This window comes from Sus scrofa, chromosome 2 (assembly GCF_054392235.1).
Source record: "Sus scrofa isolate SSC_HxYL_T2T_F1_AM1 chromosome 2, Sscrofa_HxYL_maternal_Yorkshire_Landrace_v2.0, whole genome shotgun sequence".
In the NCBI taxonomy this organism is placed as follows: Eukaryota; Metazoa; Chordata; class Mammalia; order Artiodactyla; family Suidae; genus Sus; species Sus scrofa.
Window position 1 is genome coordinate 45,422,518 of NC_139384.1, and position 17,567 is coordinate 45,440,084.

The 17,567-nt window shown below is 48.2% G+C and overlaps 1 protein-coding gene across 50 annotated transcripts in view; it reads left to right on the forward strand.

Annotated features, from left to right (window-relative positions):
* The window catches only part of PLEKHA7 (pleckstrin homology domain containing A7), a 229,986-nt gene that overhangs the window by 196,571 nt on the left and 15,848 nt on the right, over positions 1–17,567 (forward strand). For 29 of the 50 annotated variants that reach the window (XM_085011840.1, XM_085011845.1, XM_085011847.1 and 26 more), the window contains 6 exons: positions 5,266–5,334; positions 5,510–5,590; positions 6,726–6,875; positions 7,427–7,528; positions 14,524–14,632; positions 14,797–15,023. In XM_085011840.1, the coding sequence (XP_084867966.1) occupies positions 5,266–5,334; positions 5,510–5,590; positions 6,726–6,875; positions 7,427–7,528; positions 14,524–14,632; positions 14,797–15,023 (738 nt within the window). Of the gene's footprint in view, positions 1–1,658; positions 1,740–5,265; positions 5,335–5,509; positions 5,591–6,725; positions 6,876–7,426; positions 7,529–14,523; positions 14,633–14,796; positions 15,024–17,567 lie in introns of all 50 variants that reach the window. The other 21 variants (XM_085011837.1, XM_085011839.1, XM_085011844.1 and 18 more) reach the window with 1 other exon arrangement.

Sequence of the window (17,567 nt, forward strand, 5' to 3'; positions counted from 1 at the left end):
GAGAGATCGTTAACCCGGTCATGAACTAGAACAACCGGGGGAGCTTTTTAAATGAATGTGGATACTTGGCTCCTACCATTTAGAGGCTCTGATTTAATTGGTAATATTCAGGTATTGCTCTTAAGAAAGAAAGAAAGAAAAGAAAGAAAGAAAGAGAGACTGAAAAGAAAGAAAAAGAAACTTACTTCTCTAGGTGTTTATTTAATTATTTATTTGTCATTTTGTCTTTTCTAGGGCTGCTCCCTCGGCATATGGAGGTTCCCAGGCTAGGTGTCTAATTGGAGCTGTAGCTCCTGGCCTGCGCAAGAGCCACAGCAACACGGGATCTGAGCCACATCTGCGACCTACACCACAGCTCACGGCAATGCTGGATCCTTAACCCACTGAGCGAGGCGAGGGATTGAACCTGCAACGTCATGGTTCCTAGTCGGATTTGTTAACCACTGAGCCATGACAGGAACTCCTCTAGGTGTTTCTAATGTGTAGCCATGGCTGGGCAACATGGTTTCAAAGCAGTGGTCCTCAAAATCTGATCCCAGATGAACAGCATCAGCACTTCCTGGGAACTTGTTAGAAATGCAGAATCTTGGGTCCTACCCCAGAGCTGTTTAGAGAGAACCTTTGGAAGTGGGGCCCAGCAAATCTGTATGTTAACAGCCCTCCTGGAGATTCGGACGCATGCTCATCAAATTTGAGAACCACTTTTTTTTTTTTTGCTTTTTAGGGCTGCACCTGCTTCACGTGGAGGTTCCCAGGCTAGGGGTCGAATTGGAGCTACAGCTGCCAGCGACGTGCGCCAAAGCCACAGCAACACGAGATCCGAGCTGCGTCTGCAACCTATACCACAACTCATGGCAATGCCAGATCCTTAATCCACTGAGCGAGGCCAGGGACCGAACCTACCACCTCATGGTTCCTAGTCGGATTCGTTTCTGTTGCACCACAGCAGGAACTTTCCAAGAACCACTTTTTAGTGTGGTGCTTCCCGTTAGACTTTTAAGAATCTTGGTGCCCAAGCCACACCCCACACCACTTACATCCAAGTTTTCTGGGAGTGACTCAGGCATCAATATATTTTAAAGCTCCTGGGTGATCCCAGTGTTGGAGCCAGGGTTGAGATCCAGTGTCTTAGCAAGTGGGGATAGTGTTTCCTCAAAGGAGCTGGAAGCATTTGGGATCACGGGTAAGACATAATTGTTTAGGTGTGGAGGCTTGGGTCTGAGGGACTGCAAGTGGAAAATACTGGGCAGAGCTGAGACAATGCACGGCTCCAGTCTAAACTACAGCTTTCGTATCTTACAGTATATGATAAGGGAGGATGAGGGAAGAAGCAGAGTCCCCTCTTACCTTCCGTGGCAGAACCAGGAGGGATGTGGGCACTGCACTTGGCGCTCCCACCTAAACTTACCTGTGTGAAGATCCTTCAGGCGTCGCTTCCGGTCCCACATTTACAGATGAGGGAACTGAAGTCGGGAAAGGTCCGCTGGCTGGGAAGCAGCAGGACCAGAACTGAGACCGAGACCCACTCACTTGAATCACACGGCACACATCCTCCTTGAGGTTTTCCCTTGCCAGTTCCCCAAATTCTGGCTCCTTCAACTGTCATTTGATGTCTCACCTGTTACGTTTTGTTGTATTTGCCCTTTTGTTTGGAACAGATAAAAAATAATGAACCTTTGATCAACGTGCTTTACAAAGTGCTGAAGAAGTCAGCACGGGGCTGTCGGCCCAGGAGAAGCGTAAGATGATCGGATCTGTGTCTCCAGGCGGGGCCATTCCATTGCTTCTGGCTCAGTGCCGACTCCATCACTTGCTTAACCAGGGGCTCTCCTGACGGCCCCCAGGCTTCCTGCAAGTCATTTCGGTTTATTTTCTTTTCTATTGAAGCTCCCTCAGCGTTTTTGGCTGGTGCCTCTCATCTATGTTGTTCTGTGACTCCATCTTTCGTGCTGCCGTCGGGGGCCAGGGGGCGGGGTGGGGGGCTTGTCTAAGTTGCCACCAGCTTGTGTCGTGTTCCCATTCTTGCTTGTCTGCCTCCATGGTGAGGGCTGCCCTAGAGCATGCATTTCTTGGGAGGGAGCAGCAGTTCCTAGTCACCTTGGAGGAGCTGGGGTGCCTTGAGATTCCACCGTGGCTCTTCTCCGGGGCCGCGTGTCAATGTTTGAAAACAGCCTGGAGCTGGACTAGAACAGAAGGCCCACCTCCCCTCCCCACCCCCAGTCTTCCTCTTTGAGTGATATAAAAGCAGGGCAAGCTTTTATAGCCTTCCAGGGGAGACTACAGGTACGAAAGCAGGTGCTGTGTCCAGTCCAGGTGCCCGAGCCCCTGAGAGTAGGTGTCTTGGGTTGTAGTGGAGGCAACTAAAATGCCTGGGTGGCCTTTAATTCCTTTGGGATGCAAAGACACTTTCACATGGAGAGAGAGCCCACTGACTCTGACTCTTTCTGGTGACAGAGATGTAGGGACCCATCGGGATGTTTTAAATGGATTTAAACATTGCCGAGGTGCAGTTTTAAAGGGGAAATGAAATGTAGTATACCACTTGTGGATTTGTCTTAGTAGCCTCGGCTCTCTGAAACCAACCCAAATGTGAGCTGTGTAAACACTGTCATGAAGCCCCTGCTCTAAAGCCAATGAGCTTTACTCCATAGGAAGAGGTTCCAGGCCCTGAGCACAGCAAACAGCTCACCTTGTTTGACTACATTCACAGACTCCCTAAGCAAATGCCTCTCAAGTATCCTCAATATGCTGAGCCCCGGGCGGGGCTTTGCGGATACAGAGAAAATACGTCACAATCCTCACAGTCACCCCTCATTATGTTACTGTCCAGTGAGGGGAGACAGAACATATCACTTCCTAAGGCCCATAGACATGACAGACACAGTGTGGAGGGAAGTCCCTTGATGGGCATCAAAGCCAGACAGAGGGAAGGAGGCAGAAGAGCAGCAAGTGTGTCTTGTCCCCTCCGGTGAGTTTCTAATCCTAACGCACTCAGTCATTTCAATTCATAGCACCTTAGAAACAGCACATTAGAAGGGGACAAAGAGAAAGTTACTTCTTAGAAAAGAGGGAGTGCTCAAATCCTGAGAGTAGAAAGAAACACTGTATGTCAATCTGAAACGGAACTGAAAGCACAGAAATTTGGGAGCATTTAACCAGATAGGCAAATGGTCCTAACCACTGACTTCAAAGAAATTCTGTATTACTGATTTTTATACTGACTCTGATTCTTCCCCCGATAGATTGAAGTTCTATGAAGGCAGTGAAGGCTATACTTTTAGAAAGCTTTCCATCAAAATGTTTAAAAGACTCCACTTTCTGAAAGTGCCCTTTTTTGTGTGTAGAAATGCCTCATTCCTTGCCTGAAGGCGCTGAGTAAATCAAAACATTGTCATTTGGAAAAAGCTCCAGGGGCATAAAGGGAAGGGTTTTGCAAGAAGGAAAAGTCCCCAGAGCATATCTCAATTTGAGAATGTTTCTTCCTAGGAAACAGGCCAAGGGTTAGCCCCTTGGAGAGAAGGCAAGCTCATTGCCCCTCGCTTTGGCGAAGGAGTGTGACACAGAGTGGAGACTTCCTATCTCGATCTGTAGGCTTCCCGGGGGTTAAAAGCCCAAGTCCAGCTTGGGAAGTAGATCTGTTTGTGGTTCACCAGGATTAATCCCGCTCTTTCGCTTCCGCCACTGCAGCCCTTACCTTTGCAGGAGCCAGCACAGTCTGTGTTTTTTTTTTTGTGAATTGTTGCTATGGTCAGTGTGTTCTGTGACTGTGTGTATAGTTGTATGTACACATAATTTGCCAGTTGGAAGAGCAGAATTTGGCTGGAGTTCTCCTTTTTCCAGGACTGACCTACATGTGTTTCCTTCTCACCTACTGCAAGGCAGTAAGCACTTTGCCGAGAGCCGTCTGCTCTCACCAGGCCTTCTGCTCAGGGCTGACTTTATCGAGATAAAGGGGACAGAGGTCCCTGTTCTCTACTGTGCCCCCAAAGGGAACAGGGGAATGGATGGGAAGGCAGTCCAGGCTCGGTCCTCAACTCAAGGCTTGGAGAGGACTTCTCCCCTGACCTGGACCTTTGGATTTGCTGATGACACTTGTCAGGGAGAGGGAGTGTAAGACATTGGGGCGGCGGGGGGGAACGACACTTCTGAGGGAAGTGTTTGCTCATGTATTTCTGCTTCCGATTCACACTCACAAACTTGATGGAGTAGAGAGAATGTGAGGGCCCTTTCTCCAGCAGCTGTGTGTCCATCCACATGGGGACCCTCTGCCTAGTACACACACCGTCCATGTCCGCTGTGGTTAGCTCCATTTCTCTGGTCCAATCTGCAAAGCGCAATTCCGCAAGACGACCTCTCCTGCAGAGGGCACCTTTGGCCTGGCTCTCCATGACCATGGTTTGGCCCCGGGGGTACATCTGTGGAAAAAAGTCCCCCCACCCCTGCACAAGTTTGGACAAGAAGGAGGTTTGAAGGAAATAAAAGGGTAGCATAGAAAGTAAGTGTTTCGCTTCATAGGGTCAGTGAGAGATGAGCACTGTGTCACCCCACCCACCCTGCGTCCAGGGAAAGATGGCAGATGGGAAAATCCACTGGCCTCTAAGATTGGGTGACTTTTTTGTCTACTACTTGTGATTTCCCTGAGAGGACAGGGTAACTTGTAACTCATATTAAAAATACAGCCTAACCTCAGCAATTCAGGGATCACTTGAAAACCCCAGGTTCCTTCTTTCCTGGCCAGATCCTCTTCCCCAACAGTGGAGAGTGAGGAAGCTCACATGTGGTGGGGGTGCTGCTCAGACTTTTGTCAACTGAGACTCAACAGTGCCCCAGGGGTTTGCCCCTTCCTCTTGGACCACCCACCCCCAGCCCTAGAGGGGGGTCATGGACTTGTTACTTGTATTTCGCTCTAGGTTTAGAAGCAAACTCTCCCTTATCAGTGGCAAATCTTCCAAGATTCATACTGAGCTCATTTGGGGCAAGTTTAAGCTTTTATGATTGATGATTTTAAAACTTGCAAGTGTGTTTTCTTTCATTTGAGAAGTTTATAAGTACTACTAAAATGTCAAAAAGGTTTTTTTTTCCCCCTGAAATGAAACAGTTGTAAAAATAAAGTAGGTTTTGCCCAAGTTTTTGCCCTTTCCACGCCATAACCCTACCTGCCCCTGCTGAGACTTACACACCTGTCCATTGTAGGGTCACCGTTCCTTCCTGAGTTCTGGTTCCGAACCCCGTGGTTAAATCTCCTTTAAATTGTTCACCTCCCAGATGACAGGCCGGGATCTTCTCAAGGACCGAAGTCTGAAGCCAGTGAAGATTGCTGAGAGTGACATTGACGTGAGTGAGCGGAGCAACAGGCTGGCCCCTTGCCTGCCTGCTGCCCCCAGATCCGGGGTGGGCAGCTTCAGGCAGACTTTGGATGGTTCTGTAGCCAAAGGCTTTCTGATCACACTCCAAGGCCGTGCCCTTTTCTCATCGTCCAAGGCCCTCTCCAACCTGTTCTCACTCACAGGTCAAACTGAGCGTCTTCTGTGAACAAGACAGGATCCTCCAGGACTTGGAAGACAAGATACGAGCCCTTAAGGAGAACAAAGTATGTATTGGTTTTGCATAATCTTGGGCTGGGTGGAGGGAATTTTGTCATCCTGTCTTTCCTCAGTATAGACTGGACTCTGTTGTTAGTATCGAACGACACGTATTAGTTTATTCAGAACAAGGTCTTTGGGGTTTGTTTGTTTGTTTGTTTGCTTTTTAGGGCCACACTTGTAGCGTATGGAAGTTCCCAGGCTAGGGGTCAAATCGGAGCTACAGCTGCCAACCTACACCAGAGCCACAGTAACATGGGATCTGAGCCATGTCTGCAACCTACACCTCAGCTCACAGCAACGCCAGATCCCCAACCCCCTGAGCAAGGCCAGGGATTGAACCTGCATCCTCATGGATACTAGTCAGATTTGTTTCTGCTGAGCCACAACAGGAACTCCCTGTCTTTGGGTTTAAAGAGTATTTCTTATGAACCCAGAGAAAACCTTAGAGGGAGACCTCAGCCTACTTATTCCGAGTACCACCTCCCTGACCTTATTTCTGCTCTGGCCCACCTCTCCCTGGAAGCCCTGTGAGGTGAGCCTGGGAGAAGAGGGCTCCTCTGGCTGCTAGTGATGACCCCAGGCCCCTGAACCCCAGGGAAGGGGAGCTGCCTTGAAGAAAGTGGCCATAGTTGTAACAAGGCAGAGGCTCTCACTTCCTAAGTCTCCTTTCCTCTAAGGATCTGGGCTATCGAGGAAGCCAGTCTGGCTGAGAGGGAAGGAATGGAATGGTAGCCACTGATATTTGGTCTCTTAGACGGTTGGTGTGAATTTTTTCTTTTCTGCATTTTAACAAGGCATTATAGTTGACATTCAAGGTTATCTATAACATGCCCCCTTTTCTAGAGCTTAGAGAGTATTCCATCTTTTCTTAGATTTAGCCTCATAGTTTATCCCATAGTTTCTGCCCACTTTATGGATTAGAAAACTGACGCAGCTCGTTAAGTGATGTGTCCCCAGAGACCACCCATTGAGCAGAGTCAGAGCTGGAATCAGAGGCCCTGACTCTCAAGTGTCTTGCTGGGTGCTGGCCCCTTCAGCCTCAGTTAGATCCAGCAGGTTTGTTTAGTTCCAGGCATGGTTTGGGGGGCCTGCAGGGACTGCCCTGCTATCATCTTGTTCTTTGGCCCCGGTCTGGTGCAGGACCAGCTAGAGTCCGTGCTGGAGGTGTTGCACAGACAGATGGAGCAGTACCGAGACCAGCCCCAGCACCTGGAGAAGATTGCCTACCAGCAGAGGCTGCTGCAAGAGGATCTTGTCCACATCCGGGCGGAGCTCTCCAGAGAGTCCACTGTGCGTGGAGGGTGCGGAGGGTGGCAGGCACTCTCCCGTCCCCATGACAGGCTGGCCAGGACTTTGTTTCTCATCTCCCGAGCGGGAGCTGAGTTGGTGGTCAGGGGCCAGAGTCTTGGGGTAGTGGAACTCCTCCAGGCTGCTTCCTGACAGTAGCTTACTTCGTCCAGGGTGACATGTTTGCCTCTACCAGTGCCTTAAGGTGCTTTCTTTCAGTGACTCCTAGATGGCTGCAGTGACATCCAAGGGGTCAGATGTCTCTGAACAGCCTGCAAGGCTGTTCCCCTGATCCATGTGCAGTCTATTCTAAGGAATTTCTTCTATTTGTCCATCCGATGTGATGCAGGCCCTTTCTGCCAGAGCTGGGAACCAAAGCACCCCCAAAGTGGCCTGGCTCTCTCCCCAGGCCTGCCTAAGACCCGCTGGGCTCCTCTTCCCTCTTCCCTGTCCAGTCAGCAGTGGTTGGGCACACAGGTGCTTCATGGTGCCTTCTGGGGGTGGGGGGCAGACATGGGATAACTAAGAATCAGAAGCATTTCCTTGGCCAACAGGAGATGGAAAATGCCTGGAATGAGTACCTGAAGTTGGAGAGAGATGTGGAGCAGCTGAAGCAGACCCTGCAGGAGCAGCACAGTCGAGCCTTTTTTTTCCAGGTGACCCAAGAACTCTTCTCTGAGTTCTGCTTTCTTCTCAGAGTCTTGACCCGTGGGGGCTGTGAGTCTTTCTCCACTGGGGTTCAGCCTGCTTTCCCTTGGGGAATTCTTCCCCCAGCCAGGCTGTTGTGAGAAGCCTATCTTCAGCTCCACCTGCCTCTCTGCTCTCAAAGACAGGATCCTGGGCATTTTTTTTAATGGTTTTACTGCTGATCATTTGGGAAAGCAGCCCCAAGAGGAGACAGTACTGACCTTGAGAACCTTATGGAGGCTTGAGGGTAATCTGTGTCTTGTTCTTGGCCCCTTCTTGGATTCTTAACCTCTCCCTTAGGATAGATGACTCCTGAGGAGAGATGTTATCAAGCCTTCACCTCAGCAGTAGTGTGAATTCAGGCCAGGCTGGGTGATGCCCATGGCTGTGGCCCCTTCCTCCCTCCGGCAGCCTTAGAGCCCTGCTTTCTCTAACTTAGAATCAGGCCGCCCCGTTGATGGCTGCCTCTGCCGCCAAAGGTGAGAGAATGAAAGGCCCTGTGTGGTTTCCTTCTTCCAGGTTGGGCCCTCCAGCTGCCAGTATTCCCCCACTGGGGTGCCCAACCAGACTGCCACCCAACCTTCAAAATTTTGAAAATGTGAAATCCCCTGCTTCCGAACTCAACTTCAGATCTGACTCTCCTCTTTGAGGGCCCTGACATCAATTCTCTTTATTTGAATTCAGCAAGCATTAGTTGAGGTTTCTTTGCACACAAGGCACCCTGCTGGGCCAGTTTTGGTGCTCAGCCTGCTAGCGAGGCATTAGTTCTAGCCAAACCTCTTCATTCAAGTGATTTAGAGAATGTGGTGACTTTCTGCACATCAGGATCACCCCAAGGAAAGTGAAGGAACTGGGGAGAGGTCAGGTTTGTGGACTAGGAGGCTTTTCCCGGGCCCTGCTATCCCTCTACTCACCACTCGGATCTGGCCCAGGGAGCCCAGTCCAGGACCGTGTGGAGGGAGACTCTTGCCAGTGCTCAGGGTTGCCCTGTAAGCTTACCCAGAACTTGTCTTTGTTTCCCATAATTTTCCTTCATTTGAGCTGACATTTTCCTGTTCTTTTTGTATTCCCAGCATTTGGCATAATAACTTGAAAATAAATAGGTGAATGTTGTTGGCAAAAGTCCTTCAAATGATTATTTCTAGTTACTAGTTCCTTGAACCGTCCTGTCTTATTCTACTTATTTTCTTGAATTTCAGCAAGTAATTTTTTTTAGCTCTTCATTCCTAGTGTTTTTTTTTTAATTATACAAATAACACACAAATGGATTTCTGAAAAGTCCAAACAATGAGAAATAAAATCAAAAAAGGACACAAAAATCTCTTCCTCCTCCCCTCCCTCTCTGCCCCAGGTCTGTCACCTTCCTTATATGTAATCAATGCCATCAGTTTGCTCCATTGCCTTCCAGACCATTGTCTGTGCATTTCCAAATGAATGCACATACGTAGCATCATATAATTTATGTGGGAGTGGAAGTTGGGTTTACTTAAGGAGGACTCGTACTTACACATTGCTTGATAACTCGCATTTTTGTCATAACTTTATGTTATGGAAATCTTTTTAGGAAAGCTACCTCCCAAATTTATGCTGCCCCATAGGTAGCTATTTATTTTTAATTTTTAAATTTTTTTTTGTCTTTTTAGGGCCATACCCAAGGCATATGGAGGTTCCCAGGCTAGGGGTCAAATCGGAGCTGTGGCCGCTGACCTACACCATAGCTACAGCAACACCAGATCTAAGCTGCATCTGCAACCTGTACCACAGCTCACAGCAATGCCAGATCCTTAACCCACTGAGAGAGAGCAGGGATCAAACCTGCGTCCTCATGGATAATAGATTTGTTTCCTCTGAGCCACGATGGTAACTCCTAGGTAGCTGTTTAAATATTAACTTAACTAAAATAAACTAAAATTAAATATATATTCCCTAGTCACCCTGTAATCATTTCATGTGTTCAGGAGCCACATGTGGCTATTGGCTTCTGTATTGGACAGCGCAGATCATAGAAGATTTTCATAGTCTCAGAAATTTTAGTGGACATTTTGGTTTAAATAAATGAATTAAGTTTTTAACTAAAAAAAAAAAAGGGCGGAAAAAAAAAGGGGGAGTTCCCATTGTGTCTCAGCAGTAACAAACCCGACTAGCATCCATGAGGATGTGGGTTTAATCCCTGGCCTTGCTCAGAGGGTTAAGGATCCAGCATTGCAGTGAGTTATGGTATAGGTCAAAGACGCAGCTTAGATCCCATGTTGCTATGGCTGTGGCTGTGGCCGGCAGCTGCAGCTCTGATTCGACCCTTTATAGCCTGAGAACTTCCATATGCTGCAGGCGCAGCTCTAAAAAGACAAAGCAAAAAAAAAAAAAAAAAAAAAAAAAAAAAAATTAGTTCTTACTGTTACATAGTATTTCATAGTCTGGATATTCTTTGCTTTATTTAGCCATTCCTCTTCTGACAGGCATTTAAGTTATTGGCAGTGTTCTGCTTTTATAAACGGTGTCACAGTAAGCATCTATGTAACTGCCTTTTCAAGCTTGTCTACAAGCATTTATCTAAGATGGGCTCCTAGGAGTGGACTTGTTGGGTTGAAATGAGTGTACGTCTTGAAGGCTGGCAGATAATACCAAATCACCCTCCAAAAGGCTGCACTCACTTGCTCTCCTACCTACAGTGCCTGAGAGTACCGAACCTGTTTACCCACATCCTTGCCAGCACTTGTTATCAGTCTTTTTGGTTCTTGCTAGCCTGCCTGCTGAAAAAGGACATCTTGTTTTAATGTGCCTTTATTTAATTACTAGTGGGTTAATCATCTTTTTTTTCCCCTCATTAAAAAAATTTTATGATTTTTATTTTTACCATTATAGTTGATTTACAGCGTTTTGTGATCTTTTCATATAACTCTTGGCTATTTGTATTCCTACTGTGCATACTTCATGGTGATTTAATATATAGCAGACCCAGAATCCTTTTCTTCCCTCCAAAAGCAAACAGGTGCAATGCACAGGTCTTGACACTGACTTCCTAGAGAACCGAGCCCTGTGAGGTACTAGGAGATAGGCCAGTTTAAAGCCTGGCCCTGCAGCTTGATTTCCACCCACTCTGGTGGCATTGCTCGTGTTTTCCCTGAGTGCCACAATGACCTAGGAAGCTCACAAAGCCCTTCTTTGAGCAGGCTCTGTGCTAACTTCTTTGGTGTAATTCTAGGCCCGGCAACCTGAGAGTCCTGAATAAATCATTGACAGTGGAGATAGTCTTATAGCCCCAAATGCAAATTCTCAGGGGCTTGGGAACTTACCTCTCCTTAACCAGGTTTGGCTGTGAGAAAATCCATAGCCTTTTTGGGAAGTAGGAGTAACTTTATTTATGAAGATCCTCATGGCCACCTGGGCAGGGAAACCAGAGGATGAAAGAACTTAACAGGTAACTGCGCGAGTCAGTGATAGGCCAGGCTACCTGTAGCCTGTACCCGTACCTTACTTGCGGACAATGAGTTCAAATCTTTGCTGAATGTAGTACAGGAGCCTTCCTGCCTAGTGTGATGTGAGGATACAGGAATGAAACCCCACTCTCATGTTCCCCCTAAACTTCCTTCATCTTGTCATTAAGTTCTGAAGTTCCATCATCCTCGGAGAAAGATAGAAGTTCTAGGGCCTCTGCTCCTCTCTGCTCTTCTCTTACGTGTCAGGATGACAGGCAGAATGGGGTCAGGATTGTGAACTGACCAGTAGAAGTATGCCATGTAGATGGCCAGGGGAGGGGAGAGAGATGATTTCAACCCTAAGCCCCTCCCTTGCCTGTTTCCAGCAATCTGCTTGGGGACCTCAGCTCTAGAGATAACCCTATTTTTGGGACATTTGTACTTCCGTTGGAGCTGAGCCTTAGACCCGCTATTTGCTTTATCAGCCCCGAGGATGTGCACCGATGTTGGAAAGGTGGGGAGAGTATGAGAGTGTGAGCCCCCCTTAGGAGGGAAGCATCAGACATCTCTTGTCACAGCTGTGGGACAGTGCTTGCTCCGGGACTTGTATGTGATTGGTCCTTTATTTATTCAACACACATGTGCTGAGAACCCACTCAGTGCCCTGTGGGGCAGTACCCAGCAGCAATGGTCTAGTTGCAGAACCAGACAAGTCCACAAGTATCACACATGTGAGAACTCTTCCATTTGAGGGCAGCTGGGTACCTTGAGAGGAGATAAGGGTGTGGAGCCTTCCTTTTTAAAATCTATGGAGTGGGACCATGATTTAAAATTTTGTTGTTGTTGTTGTTGTTGTTTTTTTGCTTTTTAGGGCTGCACCTGAAGCATATGGAATTTTCCAGGCTAGGGGACAAATCAGAGCTGCAGCAGCTGGCTTACACCACAGCCACAGCAATGCAGGATCCTAGCCACGTCTGCAACCTACACTACAGCTTATGGCAACACCGGATCCTTAACCCACTGAGCAAGGCCAGGGATTGAACCCTCATCCTCATGAATACTAGTCGGATTCGTTTCTGCTGAGCCATGATGGGAACTCCCGAGACCATGATAATTTTATTGTTTTTTTTTTCAGATGATTTTTTGTTGTTGTTGTTGTTGTTGTTGTTGTTGTTGTTGTTGTTGTTGTTGCTATTTCTTGGGCCGCTCCTGCGGCATATGGAGGTTCCCAGGCTAGGGGTTGAATCGGAGCTGCAGCCACCGGCCTACGCCAGAGCCACAGCAACACGGGATCCGAGCTGTGTCTGCAACCTACACCACAGCTCACGGCAACGCCGGATCGTTAACCCACTGAGCAAGGGCAGGGACCGAACCCGCAACCTCATGGTTCCTAATCAGATTCATTAACCACTGCGCCACGACGGGAACTCCTTTCAGATGATTTTTATATTTTCCATTATAGCTGGTTTATAGTGTTCTGTCGGTTTTCTACTGTACAGCAAGGTGACTCAGTCACACATACATATATACATTCTTTTTCTCACATTATCCTCCATCATGCTCCATCATAAGTGACTAGATATAGTTCCCAGGGCTATACATCAGGGTGTCATTGCTTACGGGACCATGATAATTTTAAAATGAAAAGAATACCATGTCTGTTGTTTGACAACTCAATTAAAAGATGCCCACGATCCCTTAATCATGACAGATCCTGCTCACCTCTTTCTAGGGCCTCTTCCCAGGTGGCTTTGGTTATAACTTGTCAGCGTGTGCCTATGGTCCTAAGCCTGGCTTTTTTCTCATTGTACTTTCATAAATTGTAACAGCTTTACCATGCAATTCACATGCCATAAAGTCCGCTATTTTAAAGTATACACTTCAGTGATTTTTAGTACATTCACACTGTTTCGTAACATCCCCCACAATTGATTGTATAAGGTATTCATCACACCCCAAAAGAAAGCCAGTACCCACTTACAGTCACTCCCCATCCCTACCCCAACTCTCCACTCTAGCCAACCACTAGTCTGCTTGCTGTCTTTACAGATTTACCTCTTCTGGACATTTCACATAAAGGAAATCATATGATAGGTGGCATTTTGTGTCTCGCATATTTCACTTAGCATAATGTTTTCATAATTCATCCGTGAAGTAACACAGTGCTTCATTCCTTTCTATTGCCAAATCGTATCCAATGCCCAGGGTACTCTTAAATAAACCCCCAATTCTAGGATTCACCTCTGTCTTTAAAAAGATGCTCTTTATATTCTAGAGATGGGGTCACCTCCAGTGCCTGCCTTCTCTTCCCCTCTGCCCCAGTTGCCTAAGACAGTCTGTTTTTTACATTGTAAAATATACCTAACATAAAAATTAACCTTAACCTTCTGTGTGTGTGTCTTTTTAGGGCCCTGCCTGCGGTGTATAGAGGTTCCCAGGCTAGGGGTCAAATTAGAGATGTAGCTGCCAGCCTACACCAGAGCCACAACAATGTGGGGTCTGAGACACGTCTGCAACCTACACCACAGTTCACGGCAGTGCCGGATTCTTAACCCACTGAACAAGGCCAGAGATTGAACCCATGTCCTCATGGCTACTAGCTGGGTTTGTTACCACTGAACCACGACAGGAACTCCCTAACCTTAACGATTTTTAAGTATGCAATTTGTTACTATTAAGTATATTCAGGGAATTTCCATTGTGGCTCAGCAAGTTAAGAACCTGATGTCTCTGTGTAGTTACGGGTTTGATCCCTGGCCTTGCTCCGTGAGCTAAGGATCTAGTGTTGCTGTAGCTGTGGAGTTAGGCCTGCAGCTGCAGCTTGGATTCAACCCCTGGCCCGGGAACTTCCATATGCTGCAAATGTGGCTGATTGAAAAAAAGTGTATTTGGGGAGTTCCCATCATGGCTTAGCAGAAATGAATCTGACTAGCAACCATGAGGATGCAGGTTCAATCCCTGGCCTCGCTCAGTGGGTTAAGGATCCAGAATTTCCATGAGCTGTGGTGTAGGCCGGCAGCTACAGTTCTGATTGGACCCCAAGCCTGGGAACTTCCATATGCTGCAGGTGCAGCCCTAAAAAGACCAAAAAAAAAAAAAAGTTATGTTCATATTGTCATGCATCCAATTCTCCAGAAAGTTTTTCTTCTCACAAAACTGCAGCTCTGTACACATCAAACAACAGTCCCTATTTCCCTCCCCCTGCCAACCACCTTTCTACTTTCTGTCTCTGAATCTGGCAACTCTAGGTGACCACACATAAGTGGCAGTGTACAATATTTAAGGCCATCCAAATTAGGTGAAAACAGGCAAGGTAGACTGGTGCGAGCTCCTCTGAAATTCCTCCCCTGGGCCTTGGGCATCTTCCACGTCTCTGCTTCCCCAGGAAGCAGTGAAGCCAGCTTGGCTTTAGCCCTGATGGGTTATCAGAGGGGTTGCTGCTGCTCCCCAGGGTGAGGGGCTTTGGCTGAAATGACAGCATGGAGTCCCAGGAGGAAACTTCCGGTAAGAGCCTAAGAAGGAAATGAACCACTCCTCATCTTCCTCAGGAGAAATCACAGATACAGAAGGATCTCTGGAGGATTGAAGATGTCATTGCAGGCCTGAGTGCAAACAAAGAGAACTTCAGAATCCTGGTGGAATCGGTGAAAAATCCGGGTGAGGGGGCCATCTTCCTGGGGGTGGAGGTGTTGGAGGCCTGGGGTGGTGGGATGACCCTTGGGGAGGAGGTGGGGTCATCGCGATGTGAGTCCCTCCTCTTGTCCTCCGAGAAAGACAGTCTTTGTTCCATCGCCTCCTTTGCTTCCCTCCCCACCCCTCAGAGAGAAAAACGGTGCCTTTGCTTCCTCACCCACCTGTGCCTTCACTCTCGACGCCTGAGAGCAAGCCGCCCCCGCCGCCCAGCCCTCCCACCAGCCCCACGCGGACCCCTCTGGAGGTTCGTCTCTTCCCCCAGCTGCAAACCTACGTGCCGTACCGACCTCACCCACCCCAGCTGAGGAAGGTGACGTCCCCCCTTCAGTCACCCACCAAGACAAAGCCCAAAGTTGTGAGTCTTTTTTATTTTTATTTTGTATCGATGTGTGGTTGATTTACGATGTGTTTATTTCAGGTGTACAAGCGTAGTGATCAGTGACATGCATACATGTATCCATTCTTTTTCAGATTCTTTTCCCCCATACAGGTTTTCAGAGAATTTTGAGTATCAGTAGAGTTCCCTGTGCTATGCAGTAGGTCCTTTTTTTTTTTTTTTTTTTTCTTGTCTTTTTAGGGCCGCACTAGCAGCATATGGCGGTTCCCAGGCTAGGGGTCCAGTCAGAGCTGAAGCTGCCAGCGTCCACCACAGCCACAGCAATGCAGGATCCAAGCTGTGTCTGCAACCTACATCACAGCTCATGGCAATGCTGGATCCTTAACCCACTGAGCAAGGCCAGTGATGGAACCTCATGGATGCTAGTCAGATTTGTTCCCGCTGAGCCATGACGGGAAATCCCCGTCCTTTTTGATTATTTATTTCATATACAGTAAAGCGTGTATGTTAATCCCAAAGTTGTGAATATTGATGACCGGGAGCCGAGCATTGTCATTCCCTCTCTGGAAGATGATATTGTCCCTCTCTGTCCTCAGGTCCACTTCTCTTGGGAGAGAAGCTTTTAGGGAAGCTTCTGGAGACAGAACCAGCCAGAGTCCTGAGGGGTTCCTGAGCCATGAACAGTTAAGGAGAGGTCGGGGGCCCTGCCATTGTGCTTAGTCTTCCAGAACTGGAAGGGGCCTTAAAGATGTTCTAGTCCAGCCCTCCCACTGTGCCGTTGTGAAAACTGAGGCCAAGCAGGAGGGAGGGACTGCACTGAGTAGAGCAAAATTTGTGCTCTGCATCATGCAGCGAGGTGTGTGGCTGCCCATGCGGGGCTCTGTGCAAACTGCAGTTACACCAGCCTCGGAGCAGTGAGTTCATCTCAGCAGGGTATCCTTCTCATCACCTGCCCCTGAGCACTGTGCTGGGCTATGAGGATGCCTGTGGTCTTCACCCTAAGCTCATGGAGTAGAGACGGGAAGATCAGTGTCCCCATTCCACAGATAAGAGAACTGAGGCCCAGAGATGTTAAATATTTGCATTAGGTCTCCATAGTAGTTAGTGAATGCAGTCCACATCTCCTGACTATTCTCTGTGCCATCTGGCATCTAACTGGACCTTCCGCCCCAGTCCTCAGGTTAGGTCTGTGGCCCGTGCGGTTGCCTAGGCCAGCTCCTTGGCCTGCCTGGCAGAGAGAGGGGCCAAGCCCTTGGCTGAGTCTGGGAGCACAGGAGGCTCTAAAGAAATAGAAGATGTGGCCAGGTACTGTGAGAGCTCGTGTTCCTAGGGCCGGCTAGCCTTGGACGGAAAACACGAGGGGCCAGGTCCAAGTGACAGGGATGCCACAGCAGAAGGGACCTTGGAATGAGGACTTGCTGGCTTTTGCCAACAAAGGCTTAGAGGAGCTTTGCCTAGGCACCGCGTGTGTGTAGGACCTCTGACAAGGTTGATACGAGTGCTGTCTGAAACACAAGTTCTCATACCTTGGTGCTCACTGTCCACCTGCTCCCAGCCATGGTCTAAGGCCCTGAGCTGGAAGACAGGTGCTGGGACCCAAGGTCATTGTGAATTTCTTCATCTCGAGGTCCCTACTCCCAGATCTTAAGAGTCATGGAGAATCGGCCACAAAACAGGAGGAAGAAAATAGCAAAATAAATAATGGGAATGGCTGGGCAGACAGCTGCTGTGACATAAGGCAGAATGAGTGCCAGCTGGGTTGAGGAGCAGAGGGAAAAGGCAATAGCCTGGGAGCAGGATTGCCTAGATTCCAGCCCTCGTCTTTCACTGGATCCTCGGGCAAGGTCCATCCCCTCTCTGAGCCTCCTCAGCTTCCTCTTGTGTGGAACAAGCAGCTTGAAATAGATCATCGCAGAGCTCGTCTTCACAGCCATGCCCCTGTGGCTCGGAGGCAGGGCTCTTCAACTTGGTTGAACCTCAGGGTCACCAGAGGGTCTTCTTTCCCCAACTTCTAGTTGTATATGTGTTCACCAGTTTTACCTTTTGTTTTTTTGTTGTTGTTGTCGTTTTTTGGTTTTTGTCTTTTCTAGGGCCACACCCGCGGCATGTGGAGCTTCCCAGACTAGGGAGCTAGTCGGAGCTGTAGCCGCTGGCCTACGCCACGGCCACAGCAACGCCGGATCCGAGTTGCCTCTGTGACCTACACCACAGCTCACAGCATCACCGCATCCTTAACCCACTGAGCAAGGCCAGGGATTAAACCCGCAACCTCATGGTTCCAAGTCAGATTCGTTAACCACTGTGCCATGACGGGAACTCCAGTTTTACCATTTTTCATTGTCGGTTGGTTGGTTTGTATTTATGGTTGTGACACAATGATATACATCCTGAGATTGACATGAAACATGAATGTATAATTTAATAAATAATAGGAAAAAGACCACCCATATCATACCAACACACAGACTAAGGAGAGGACTTTGCCAGCAATCAGAATTGCTTGGACCTGTGGGTCCCTTCCCAGTGCAGGCCCTTTTTCTTTCAGCCAGAGTTAACCACTAT